Source organism: Arvicanthis niloticus, chromosome 7 (assembly GCF_011762505.2).
Source record: "Arvicanthis niloticus isolate mArvNil1 chromosome 7, mArvNil1.pat.X, whole genome shotgun sequence".
NCBI lineage: Eukaryota > Metazoa > Chordata > Mammalia > Rodentia > Muridae > Arvicanthis > Arvicanthis niloticus.
The window spans coordinates 42,075,758-42,089,816 of record NC_047664.1 but is presented as its reverse complement, the minus strand read 5'-3'; the positions used below and the strand labels follow the sequence as shown (position 1 = coordinate 42,089,816).

The window sequence follows — 14,059 nt, the reverse complement described above, 5'->3', positions numbered from 1 at the left end:
GATATATGTGAGGGGAGACCGGGAGGAGATGGGGGGGTCTGCGATCAGGTTGTAAAGTGAATGAATGAATGAAAAATGAATGAATGAATGAATGAATGAATAGGAAAAAAAAGAAGAATTTGCCCAACGTTCCATCCCTAGATGAGAAGTTACTGCAATTGATAACTGCAGAAAAAGGAAAAGTCATTATTAAAGGGGTAGCCCCTGGTAGATTGATCACACTCCAGTAAAAAGCCACACATCCAAGAATATAAGGGAAGCACAAACTATACTTGGGAATTAAAAAAAAAAAGACACTAAAAGAAAATTTTGAAATAGGCCCAAACTAATAAAAATAGCAGGGCCCTGTGATTCCTTTTCCCTAACCTAAATAGTTAAAAATGCCTGTCAGCAGGTTTGGGCCCAGTTAATTAGTTACAGAGGATGTGGAGTTACAAGACAAAGGCCTGTTGAATCATCCAAGGAACTGGCTGGCCATGAAAGATAAAAAGTATACAAGGACATCCTTAGAAGAACAGAGATATATCCAAATGAGTAAGGGGCCATCTGGTGTTCTTCCACCCTTCCTCCTTTTGGGCCTGCTCAGCCTATACAGCCTGCTGATGTTCAAAAATGTAAAACAACCAATCATGTGTACCCATGTGAAAATCTCCCACTTCCCCCACCCCTTGCCTATAAATGTCCTAATCCTTTGAGCCTTGGAGTCAGTCCCTCTGTCTCCTATGTGAGATATGGAGATATGTGCTGACCCAGAGCTCTGATATTAAACTGCCTCATGTGTTTGCAGCAAGCCAGTCTCTCGTGAGTCCTTGGGTGCATGCCGTCCTGAGACTTGAGTGGAAATCTCCCTTTGGGGACTTTCAACACAAAGTTGGGCAGGTAGAGAAAGGAGGATATATCTAGGAGGCGTTAGGAGAGAGGTGAATATGATCAAACCAAATTGTATGAAATTCTCAAAGAATAAAATATGAGGGTAAAATCTACACATAGGTGTTGGGGGGATGGCTCAGTGGTTAGCCATGTGTGCTTCTCTTCCCAAGGACCCAAATTCAATTCCCAGCACCTACATCTGTCAGAGCACAACTGCCTGGAACTCCAACTTCAGGGGAGCCAATGCCTCCTTCTAACCTCCACCAGCAATTATCCCCATGTGCATATACCCACACACAGACCCATATAGAACACATAATTAAAAATAGAATAAAACCTCCTTTTTAAAAACCTACATATAAAGGACCTAAAATCGGTCCTCAGACCTGCCTTAGCACATCTTGTTTAGTAGTGGCAGTTCTTCAGCCTGAAAGAACACAGTAAGTGGGAGTGACATTCAAAGTCAAACACTCAGCCTGAGGCAGGACTGCATTGGATGTGGCCTAATTGAAAGATGATGGTGGGTTTTCACAGTTTATGAAGAGACACTACCAACAACTGGACAGTGCCAGGAATGGAAGAGGCATCCAGTTCCCAGGATGTGGAGATTCAGAGAGTGTCTGATCAGAGGCAAGGGGCCAGAGCTGGAGGTGGGACACTGGCTAGCACATAGTGCTCTTGTATAGTTAGTAAGTCACCTTACTTGGTCCCCCACTTCACACACACGGGACATGTGGTAGAGACCCATTCCATGCCAAATGAAGTATCAGGCACCACAAGAAGCAGATGGCACAGCTACCCTTTTCTATCCCAACCCCACTCACCGGCCTGTGGGATTCCAGGATCTGCACACAGGCTGAATTGGTCAGTGTCTCTGATTCACTCAGCTCCCTCAGCAGCAGGTCTTGAATGCTGAGCAGGGCGGTGTAGACTGAGAGAGTCTCAGCAGCCCGGGCCACTTTCTGGAACTGCAGAGCCACAAGTGACTCAGCAAAGTGTGCCTCCTGGGCCTCCAGCCTCTGGACCCTCTCCTGGAGCAATTCCCCTCGAACCTGGGAAGGGGACAGAACCAGCAGACCTGAGAGGTTGAGGAGAGAAGAACCCACTGCTTCCCACAGAGCACAAGCTGAGGATCCCAGGGGCTCTGCCCAGGAGACAGCAGTCTAGGACTTTGCTGGGAGCAAGGCAAAGCCTCAGCTTCTGGGGACAGCAGGCTGAGTGTCCTCCATGGTCTATGTGGATCTTCAGAGGTGAGCAGACCTGGTTCTGTCCACGCCCAGTTCTTCATGGGCTCCTCACATCCTGGAGGGTGACATTCTACACCCCTATCATGTCCCAGGCCTTGTGTAAGGGAGGTTCAGCTATACGTAACGTAACCCTCAAAGAGTGCATGTGGAGGTCAGAGGGCAATTGTCAGAGTCAGTTCTCTCCCTCTACCGTGTGGGTTCCAGGAATAGAACTCTGATCAACATTCTTTACCTGCTGAGCTGTCTTGATAAAGCCTCTATATTCTATTTCTTTTCTTTACCCTCCCTTCCTCAAACCTGTAATCCTCCTGTCTCAGCCTCCCAGGTACTACCAAAACACCTCCTATGTTTCCTACATAGACACTGTAAGCCTACTCCCCAAGCCTGGGAAAGAAGGAGGTCACTCTGTGTGTTCCAGTCCCCAAGCCAGGAGAATAAAGCGCCAATCACAAAGAAAGATGGACAACCCACATCTTTTCCAAGCTTTTCATTTTACCTTTAGAGTTTTCTAGACTTTCATCCATGAAAACCAAAAGACAAACAAAACTGTGCCCACTGCCAGGAATGGATGAGCAGATAAATGAACTACATCCACAGAGCAAAACAGGATTTGATAAGAGACAGGAAGGAAACTTCACTGGGGTGAGCCTTGAGCGAGTTAGGCTTAATGAGAATTGTTAGCCACAAGGGGACAAATTCTGTATGGCCACACTCAGTGGAAACTGTGGTTCCCAGCAGCTGGGGTGAAAGCAAATGGAAGGAGGCAGAACTGTGTGCTGTGAAACTGGTGTGGAGGTTTAGTTTTGCAAGATGGAAATTTCTAGAGCTAGATGGTGGCTCAGGAAATTGTGAATGGACTTCAATACAAGGAGTTGAGCCTTTAAAAGTAATTATACTGGTAAACAATCCATGGTATGATTTAACACAACACATAAAACCAAAACCAAAGCCGATGGGTCTTGACCTGCCATGTGACATGTTTTACTATACACGTTCATACCTGATGCTTCTGTAGAGGGAGCAGGGCAAGGACACTAGGCTGAAGCTGAAGCTGCCAGAAGACCACAGCTCAGATCCTTGTCATGACTGCCCAGCATGTCCCCCAGAAGAATATAGCCCTGTTCGAAAGTTTCAGACCTGCCCTCCAGAAGCACAGAGGGCTAGGGGTAAGTCAAGATAGGAACAAGAAAAGGGTAGTGCTGCTCCCTGAGAGGACAGACACTCAGAGACCCATGGAATCCACACAGAATAGAGATCCTGCAAAGGACTATATTCATGTGCAGGTACATGCTGTACCTGCAACCCCCACACGAGCCAGAAGAGCACATAGCACCAAGGCAAGCACAACATTCCTCAGAAATACAGGCTTGCTGGAGAAAGGCAGGCCAGGTTCTCAGGACAGTATACTAGACCCAATCTCTATCTAGTTTGGGGAACCAGGTACCCATCCTGGATGGGTCTCCAAGGTAACTGAAACTAATAGGTAGAGGCTAAAAACCAGCCAAAGAAGATGGACTGCTCTGCCAGAGCCTGGAAGCTTTCCCTGTAACCTTGGGCCCCTCACTCAGCCTTGGACACCCTCCCCACCTCCTATCATATGGCTGTTTGCTGACTTCCACTACTGAACCTGCCTGCTTTCCTGAGCCCTAATTTAAAGGGTATAGATTTCTACACTGTCTTTTAAAATTGCCAAACACGCTTTGTATCCTAGAGTGAAGTTCTGTATCCAGGAAACAGCCAAGAGACACGCTGACAGTGCATTCCTCTTTTAAAATTTCCAATACTAGAGACTACCCCAGACCTCCTTTCCCCTGGTGAGGATACTGCCTGTGGCCAGCAGGAAGCAGTTACAAGAATGACAGCCATGGTCATTTCCACTTATCTAAGAGTAAAGTCAGGGATGTTAGCCATGATCACACCATCTTGTGAAGCTCCCCTCTTCTGCCCCACCGTTGTCATTGAACAACAAGAGTTTCTGAAATTAAAGTAACTCACTTTTCCAGATTGATCCCTGTCAGAGACAGCCAGACTTGCCATGGGAGATGCTTTTCCATCACCTGACATACTTATTTATTTTCCATCACCTGACATAACCTACCACTCACCTTCATTTCTTTGCTCCCCTAGTAATGGAACCTCAGGTAAAACCTTTCTCTTCTCTGCCCTATAACTATCTTCTCTGTCTCCCCAACAAACTCTAAAAACTGACTTAAGGAACTGAAGATAGAAGATTCAAAAACCTTCAAATGTAATCCGGTTATGTGTGCTGTCCGATGCCCCACGGCCTTAGAAAACATCAGAGGGTGATTCGCTCTCTAGCACTCAGATGGGAGAAAGTCTGATCTTCCACCATCTCTTGCTCATCCCTGTTCCCAAAGCACAACCTGGCACACAATTCATGTGGGTTGTAAAGGTCATGCGTTCTGGGTCTCAACGGATGTCACTGAACTGAGCAGTGAGAACCCAAGTAAGATGGTTAATGTTACTATGTCACATGGTATTGCTGACACAAAGGGGATTACATTTGTGTGTGTGTGCTTCTTATTTGGTTTGATTTGATTTTTCTTTTTGGTCTTACTGGGTTTCTGTTTGTTTTCTCTCTCTCTCTCTCTCTCTCTCTCTCTCTCTCTCTCTCTCTCTCTCTCTCGGTGGGCAGACATGAAATGAGCTGAGTATGGAGGTGAGGAGGATCTGGAAGAGGTTCGGGGAGGGGAAACAATATTATTAAACTGTACTGTATAAAAAATAAATGAATACAGAAAGAAAAAGAGAAGGAAGATCATCAATAAAGTCAGAGGTCTGTAAGTGGGAGGAGACAGTGGAGGAAGGGAAGGAAGATACCATTCTTAGAGGGAAAGGGCATGACAAGACTGTTCTAAGTTAAGATAGCAGGGTCGTTCCAGAACCAGGAAGGCAAAGACAAAGACACAGAGCTCCTGAGACTTAGATCTTCGTAAGGCCCACCTCCTGGGACACTGGCCTCCACCTGCAGAAGGCAGTTACATAGATCAGAGCTCCACCCACTTCTCCAGTGATCTGAGGAGCAGTCAGGAAGGTGAGCTAGGACTGTGCCACTTGTAAAGCTCCTCCCTTCAGTCTAAAATAATGACAAGGACTGAAACCAAAGTAAGTTGGTTTTCTGGATATCTGCTCTCTCAGCAAAATGAGCCTTCACTGATGGCTGACCAGGAGAGATGTTCAACCACCCTTAACCCGCTCACCTCATTTCCCTAACCTCCCTAACAATGGCAGGCCATGAGCCAGAGGATACCAGTCTCCTTCCCACACCTCTAGCCTCTAGGTGGACAGCGGCCTCTGGTTCCTTATGCTAGAGGACCTGGCCCAGTAGGTCTCTTCAGGAACAAAGCCCATGCTGTCATTGACTTGTTGGTTCCTTTGTAGACCTTACAAGCTCCTTAAGCCTCAGCCTTCCCAAGGCACAGTGCCCTGCCAAAGAGAAGACAACCAGTGTGGTGGCCCTGAGGGACAGCTCCAGGTTATTGTAAATGAAAACCTTCAATGCAAGGAAAGCCAAAGCCTTTTGTATGTCCTCTGAGAAAGCCATGGACAGGGAATGTTTAAAAGTTTCCCACAATCTCCCTTTCTTCTTTCAGAAAGCTTACTTTGTGACTTCTAGCACCTGGTGAGATTATTCCTCTATGTCAGGTTTGAATCCTTGGGGGAGAATCCTGGGTAAGAACAGATTTGCATATCTATGAGGTATTAATGGCTGGTTCCCTTACATATTCATGCATCTCAAATAACAACAACTCAGTTGAGAACAAGGCCTGCTAAATGCTCTTGTTTTAAATAGGAAGTTCAAACAACTTCCTTCCTAGTTTTCCCTGACAACACTAGCAGCTCAAGGAAGGTCCTTCTGTGTCCCAAGATACCCTCTAAGGTTCCTCCAAGCCAGCCCCTGCCACAGGGTCTTTATGGTATTCTAAATCACACCAGTCCTTCCTAACAGGTCTAGAAACAAACACATGGAGATGCACAGGTGAGGTGTTAGCAGGGCCTTCCTCAAGTACACAGGATCTCTAGGATCAGAAGAGGGATACAGCAAACAGCGGAGGTCTCAGAGAATTATCAGGACAGGACCTGCACAGAGGCTAGAGAGGACCAAAGGCCCCCCAGTGCCTGCGGCCCTGCTACCCACAGCACAGTGAGACAATGCCGGAGCAAGAGAGAGCTGAGAACTTCAGCTGTCACCTCAGTCCAACTGTACCAGCAAGTCACTCCATAAACCCCCCTTGCAGCCTTTACTTTCTGTAGTTTGCCTTCTAATCTTATTTAGCTGTCTCAGAACGTTTTAGCTTTTGTTGTATGCTGCCCAGCTAGGACGTAGGAGTACATGTCTTCATCCAGCCTAGAAGGCCTTCCTCTCTACACTCTCCAGCCACACATCTCCCATGCACCACTTAAGCCTGTGTCTTGTCTTCTTTCTCTCATCTCCATCCTCTCCTCCTTTTATGCCTCAGTTATAACCATCTGTAGCTTTAACAATCGCTAAAGTAAATGCACCCTAACAGGATCCCAGCTTACCCCTCCCAACTTCTTCACCCACCTCATTTTTTTCTTTTCAAAGTCCATCTAATAACTAATCTTTATCTTCCTCCTTCCCCTCCCACTCCTAATCTACTTGACTAAAATTGTAGTGGACAGCACACTGTCACTGTTGACAGCCGGCTGTTACATTTGCACTTTGCTAATACCCGGCAGTTATCATCCTGCCCAGAAAATGGTGTAGAGCTTACAACAGGCACTCAGAGCTCATGGACTAAGGAATCATTTTGGGAACTACACAATCAACTCTACCAGGTCCCATACTTGAACACTGTAAATACTTCATTTGAGAGAAAATAGTTGATAACAAAACAAACAAACAAACAAAAAACAGCAGTTGTGTAAATTCCAACAGTGACCCCCCAAAAAAAACCCCACACAATACTAAGACAAATATAACTCTTCCAGAAATTATTAACCCTACAGTGATGGACTCTAAAGAGGGTGAGTTAGAGAAAACCCAAGACAAAGAGATCAAAGTGATGATGATAAGTATGTTCAAAAAAAAAAACAGAAAGGAAAAATGAACTCCTGATGGAGAGTTAATTCAAACAGCTGCACAAAATGAAAAAGGAGATGGTGACAGAATATGAAAGATGATTTCAACAGAGACAGAAATATGAAGAAAAACAAATCTCAAATGTTAGAAATAAAAATATCAATGAGTCAGTTTAAAAGCTCTGTGGAGATTGTCAGCAACACAACAGAACACTAGCAGGCTGCAGTATCGATCCTAAAGACAAGATGCAAGAGCTGGAGCCATCCGACAAGCTCAGAAACAAAATGAGACTGTAACAATAGGAATTCCAGGATACACAGACCCTACAAAAGACCAAACCAACAGATAATGGCCATGAAAGGAGAAAAATCCCATTCTAAAGGCATAGAAAGCACTTTCAAACAAATAATAACAGAATTATTTATAATAATATGATTAATATAATAATAATTTCCCAGAATTAGGAAAAGAGGTGCCAGTCCAGATACAGTTGGTAATTAGGACTCTGAACACACAGGCCAGAGACTCTCCCCTCATCTTGTTATAATGAAGACATTAACTGTATAGAGCAGAGTGTATATTGGAAGCTGCAAGACAGAAGCACAGAAACAGCACATACACAGCACACCCATCAGAACAATGAGAATTGCTCAAGAGAAATGCTGAAATCCAGGAGGCCTGGAAAGATTCAAGTCCTGAAAGGCAATACCTGCCAGATGAGAGAACTCTATCCCAAAAAAGTTATCTATCACAGCTGAATGAAAAAATAAATAATGTCACATTATAACAATTATAATCATTAAGACTTGTCTTAGTTGGAGCTTCCATTGTTGTACAGAGACACTATGACCAAGGTAACTCTTATAAGAGAACAACATTTAATTAAGGCTGGCTTACTGGTTCTGAGTTTCAGTCCATTATCATCATGGTGGGGAGCATAGCAGCATCTAGGTAGGCATGGTGCTGGATGTGCTGAGAGTTCTACATCTTGTTCCAAATGCAAACGGGAGAAACTGGCTTCCATGCAGCTAGGAGGAGGATCTCAATGCCCACCCCCTACAGTGACACACTTCCTCCAACAAGACCACACCTACTCCAACAATGCCACACCTCCTAATAATGCCATTCCCTGGGCCAAGCATATTCAAACCATCACATTCCACTCCCTGGCCCCCATAGACTTGTTCAAACATATGAGCTTATGGGGGGGCCATACCTAGCCATAGCAGAATGCAAAATACATTTAGTCCAATTTCAAAGGTCCCCATAGTCTATAGCAGTCTCAACAATGTTAAAAGTCCAAAGTTCAGAGTCTCTCCTGAGATTCATCCAATCACTTAACTGTAATCCCCTATAAAATTAAAATAAAAAACTGACCACATACCTCCAGCATGACATATATTTACCATTCTAAAACATCATAGTGAGGAAATACTGGACCAAAGCAACACCAAAACCCAGCTGGGCAATCTTCAAACTCTGCACCACCATGTCGGATGCTCAACTCCTTTCAGCTTTGGTAACTGTAACACACTTCTTTCTCCTAGACTGGTTCCACTCCCTGTTAGCAGTGTTCCTCAGCAGGTACCCCATAACTCCACCATCTCTGACATCTTGGAGTATCCAAGGCAACTTCAACTTTACAGTTTCTTGTTCCAATGTCTGGGATTCACACATGATCTTCTGAGTTCCTCCAAAGGGCTTGGGTCACTTCTCCAGCTCTGCCTTCTATAGCACTCAAGGTTCCGGTTGACTCCACTCCACTGCTGCTGCTGTTCTTGATGACCATCTCATGGTACTGGCATCTCCAATATGCTGGGATCTTCTGCTGACAGCAGGCTTTACTAATAGTCTCTCATGTACTATCTTCATGTCGCCAACCCTTCACTTCTTTGCATGGCCCCTTCAGTCCTGGGCCCTCAGTTGTCCTGGGCAACTGAGGCTGCACCTTCACTAATGGCCTTTCCTGGACTCTCACAGAGCCATGCCTTAGCTGCTCTCTATGACCCCTTCATGCCTTCAAAAGTAGTCACCTGGGTGACTCTTACAGATTTCCAAGTGCAGCTGCAGCGTGAGGTACAACCTTGGCTATTTCTGGAACACAGCCTCTTGTGCTCTCAGAAAACACTTCCCAGAAGATTTCATCTCGGTGGTTGCTGGTACCTTCTTAATGACTGCTAATTTCTTAGCTCCAGCTAACCAGGATCAATTGTCCCAGTTGTCTCCTCCTATACGTCACACTAAAGCCAGAGCCACATGGCTAGAGCTGCCGAGTTCTGTTGCTTGCTGGAGCTGGAACATGTCCTCTCCTCACATACTTGTTCTATTATATCTCTCACTGCCTAAGCTTAGCTGTCATATTCAAACCACCACAAACCTGCTCTACAGAAGATACTTGAAGAAATTACTCTAGGCTGAAGAGAAAAACAACTCCACCCATGAAGCCACAGAAAAGAATAAACCACACTAGAATAATAGTTATACAAGAGAACAAAACCAAACATTATGAAAGCAACAAAATGGCAAGAGCCAATGCATAACAATGCAGTAATAACTCTAAATATTAATGGTCTTATTCCCTAATAAAAAGGCACAGACTAGTAGATTTGATCAAAAGGTAGGGGCTATCTAGCTGGTTTCCTCTATGATACATTCCTAACTATAACGGACAGACACTACCTTAGGGTGAAAGGATGGAGAAAGGTGGTCCAAGCAAATAAACCTAGGAAACAAATGGGTTTCACTGTCTGAATATCTGAAAAGACAGACTTTAAACCAAGACTAATGAGGAAAGATGAAAAGCGCTGACTTCACACTGACAAAGGGAACAGTCATCAGGAGGACATTAAGATTCTAAACATATATGCCCTGAGCACAGGTCCGTGCAACTCTATAACACAAATACTACTAGATGTATTGTTACAGATTAATCCCAGCACAACAGCAATGGTTGACTTCACGACCTCACTATCAGCAGCTGACAAGTTAAACCAATAAAAATAGAGAAATAACTGAGTTAAATGACATCATAGATCAAATGGGCTTAATAGACATCTCCAGAACATTCCACAATATTCCAAATATTGCAGAATACATATTTTTTTCCTGAGCAGTCCACGTAACTTCCTCCAAAATAGATGATATATCTGGATAAAAATCAAGTCTCAATATGTATTTGGAAATTTGAAATAATCTTTTGTGTTCTATCTGATCATAATAGAATATGAATAGAACAGAGCAAATGAACAGTACAAGAAACCTAAGAACATATGCCAACTCACAGGGATATAAGATACACCACTGAGTGGCAAATTAGTCTCTGAAGAAATCAAGAAGAAAATAAAAGCATTACTAGAACCAAAAGAAAATGAAAAACAACTTAGCAAAATCCACAGGATACAATGAAAAGGGTCTGAGAAGAGAAATTTATAGATCTCTAGTAAGACATCAGAAAGATCTCAAATAAACGACTTAGCAACATTCTGGAAAAGGAGCAAATAAACCCCAAATCACTAGCCCAAAAGAAAACATTTATTTTTGCAGCAGAAAATAATGAAATGGAAACAAACAGACAAACATAAAATGCAAATCAACAAAACAAGGACCTGATTCTTTAAAAAGATAAACAAACCCTTAGTCAAATGAACAAAAAGAAGAGAGGACTCATACATAAAATTAGAGATGAAAAGGGAACCACTATAACAGATACCAATGAAATTCAGAAAATCATTAGGTCTTACCTTGAAAGCATGTTATCTTAGGGTTTTACCGCTGTGAACAGACACCATGGCCAAGGCAAGTCTTATAAAGGAAAACATTCAATTGGAGCTGGCTTACAGGTTCAGAGGTTCAGTCTATTGTCATCAAGTCAGGAGCATAGCAGCATCTAGTCATGGTGCAGGCAGAGCTTAGAGTTCTACATCTTCATCTGAAGGCTGCTAGTGAAAGACTGGCTTCCAGGCAACTAGGATGAGAGTCCTACAGTCCACACCCACAGTGACACACCTACTCCAACAGAGCCACACCTTCTAATAGTGCTACTTCCTGGGCAGAGCATATAGAGACCATCACACATGTATTCATTCCACTAAATTGGAAAAATCTCAAAGAAACAGATAAACCTCCAGACATATATTATGTATTAAAATTATATCAAATAAGATAAACAATTTAAACTGATCTATAACAAGCAGTGAGGTTGAAGCAGTAATTAAAATCAAAATCTCCCAACTGAAAAAAGTCCAGGCCCAGATTGATTCACTGGTGAGTTTCACCAGAATATCAATGCTTCTCAAAATAGGAAGAGAGGGAACATGACCAAAGTTTTTATGATGTTAGTGGTACCCTGATACCAAGACCAGAGAAAGATACAGCAACAACAAAATGGAAAGCCCAAAACATTCTTACAATGAACTTAAATATAAAACTTCTCAACAAAAAACTTGAATTCAAGAACTCATCAAAAAATACACATCATTCACAAAAATATGTTGGCTTTATGACAAACTCAGAATAAAAGGAACATATTACAAAATAAAACATGTTACATATGATGAACCTGTAGCCAACATTATACTCAGTGGGGGGAAATCTTGAATCATTTACACTAAGATCAGTGACAAGATAAAGGTATCCACTTTCTCCACTCTTAGTCAATATAAGACTGGAGAGGTATTGCTGGAACTGGAAGAGAAGAGAAGCAAATAAAACAAGTACAAACAGGAAAGTGAGAAGTCAAAATACCCCAGTATGGGACAATCACTCTATAATCCACAGACTCAAAGAAGCCAAATAACAGGAAGGGCCCAAGGGAGAATGGAGAATCTTTCTCAGAAGGGGAAATAAAATAGATATCAGAGGTGGATGGAGGGAGGGAACTGGGTGGTAGAGGGGATGGGGTGGGGAATCAGGTGTAGGGAGAGCAAAGGAGAGAGCAAAAGAGAGAGAATTGATATCAGCTGTGGGTAGGAGAGGCAATCTCTGAGACCTGAGATGGGGGAGGCACCAGGATGTCTATGGGAGTGATTCTATCTGAGACTCCTAACAGTGGAAAATATGGAGACTAAAGTAGCCACTTCCTGTAACCAGGCAGGACTCCCAGTGGAGGGATGAGGACAGTAACCCACCCACAAAACTTTCAACCCAAATGTGTCCTGTCTACAAGATGTGCAGAGACAAAGATAGAGCAGAGACTGAGGGAATGGCCAACCAATGACTTCCCCAAATTGAGACTCATCCTACGGACAAGAACCAACCCCAAACACTATTAATGATATTCTGCTTTGCTTGCAGACAGTCACCTAGCATAACTGCCACCAAGCAGCCAATGGAAAGAGCTGTAGATACACAGCCAAAGATTAGATGGAGCTTTCGGAGTCTTATGGAAGAGTTGGAGAAAGAACTGAGGGGCCAGAAGAGGACAGGGACTCCACAGGAAAACCAACAGAGTCAAGTAACCTGGACCCTTGGGGATTCCCAGAGAGTAAACTACCAACCAAGAGCACATATGGGCTGGACCTAGGCCCCCTGTACATATGAAGCAGATGTTCGACATGATCTTCATTCAGGTCCTCCAACTAGAATGGGGGCCGTCCCTGACTCTGTTGCGTGACTGTGGATCCTGTTATCCTAACTGGGCCTCCCTGTCTGACCTCAGTGGGAAAGGATATACCTAGTCCTGCAGTGACTTCGTGTGCCAGGTGGTGGGGGTAGGGCTGGGGGTGGGAAGAGGTGGGGGGTGATACCCAGAGGGGAGCTCCCCCTTGTCATAGGAGACAGGGAGGGAGAATGGGGAGAGGATCTTTGTGAGGGTTACTGGAAGAAGAGGAGGAGCTGATGTTGGGATGTAAAGTGAATAAATAAATTTAATTTAAAAATATCCATGTTTACAGAGGATATGTATCAAAGCATGAAAGTGCACTACTGAACCGTAAATGACTTGACAGATCCTCCAAGCTGAAATCTCAGCCAGCCAGAGTAGAGTCACCAGAAACAAAATACTGTATTCGGCAGGATGTGCCAAGCCCCAGAAAAGGAGCGTCAGCAACATAGACAAGTAAACTGAAGAAAAGACAGATCCTCTCATAAGACAACTTTGAGGATGCTCTGCCTGACCTGCCTCTGGGCAGCAGGCCACTCCCCTCCTTCCACGAGCAGGTGACTCCTAGATTATCTGTGGAAATTTTCTCAGCATAGAGAAGGAAGCCAGCTGCATCAAAAGGCTCTGCACTGAAATCAGACAGCTCCAATGCAAAGTTGCATACAAACTGTGAAATTCTCTTTTCCTGTTGAGCACCCATGATCTTGGGCATCCAGACCTTTTCACCTCGGCAGAAGACTACAGTGGTTTTCTCTGAGGAATTCAGCTCGTTTTGAAGGAATACATTGGGGGATCTCCCAAAAGTGAAGGCCATGGTCTATAGCCTCACTGAGCCCCAGAGCAGTTGTTAGCCCACTAGCAAACATGAGCAGACCACCAAGGAGGGTCACGAACATAGGAGAGTTCCCAGCAAACACAGAGGAAGCAGAGAACACCCAGGAATTTTACATCAGTTTTGGCAGCTGGAAAGATGACTCAGTAGGTAAGAGCACTTGTTCTTTCAGAGGACCTGGGTTTGGTTCCCAGCATCCACACCACACATCTCTAAACCACCTATATCTTCTGTTCCAGAGGATCCAATGCCCTTTTCTGCACCTGTACTAATGTGGCACACATACAGATAAAAGGCATAGACATGCATACTTACCCATAAAATAAAATAAATTAACCTTTATTAAAATATTCACATACTTGGAGAAAGATAAACAGCCATAGCATCAACAACAAAAGAATACTCTTACTCTAGAAAGAGAGCTCAGGGAGGGCAGAAGAGGTCTC

At 44.0% G+C, this 14,059-nt stretch overlaps 1 protein-coding gene across 3 annotated transcripts in view; it reads right to left on the bottom strand.

Moving 5' to 3' along the window:
- Positions 1–14,059, bottom strand: part of Evc2 (EvC ciliary complex subunit 2) — a 91,180-nt gene that overhangs the window by 17,466 nt on the left and 59,655 nt on the right. For all 3 annotated transcript variants that reach the window (XR_004607358.2, XM_034509306.2, XM_034509307.2), the window contains one exon: positions 1,695–1,922. Coding sequence is in view for 2 of the 3 variants with exons in the window: in XM_034509306.2 (XP_034365197.1) it covers positions 1,695–1,922 (228 nt within the window). In the remaining variant the exon portion in view is untranslated. The remainder of the gene's footprint in view (positions 1–1,694; positions 1,923–14,059) is intronic.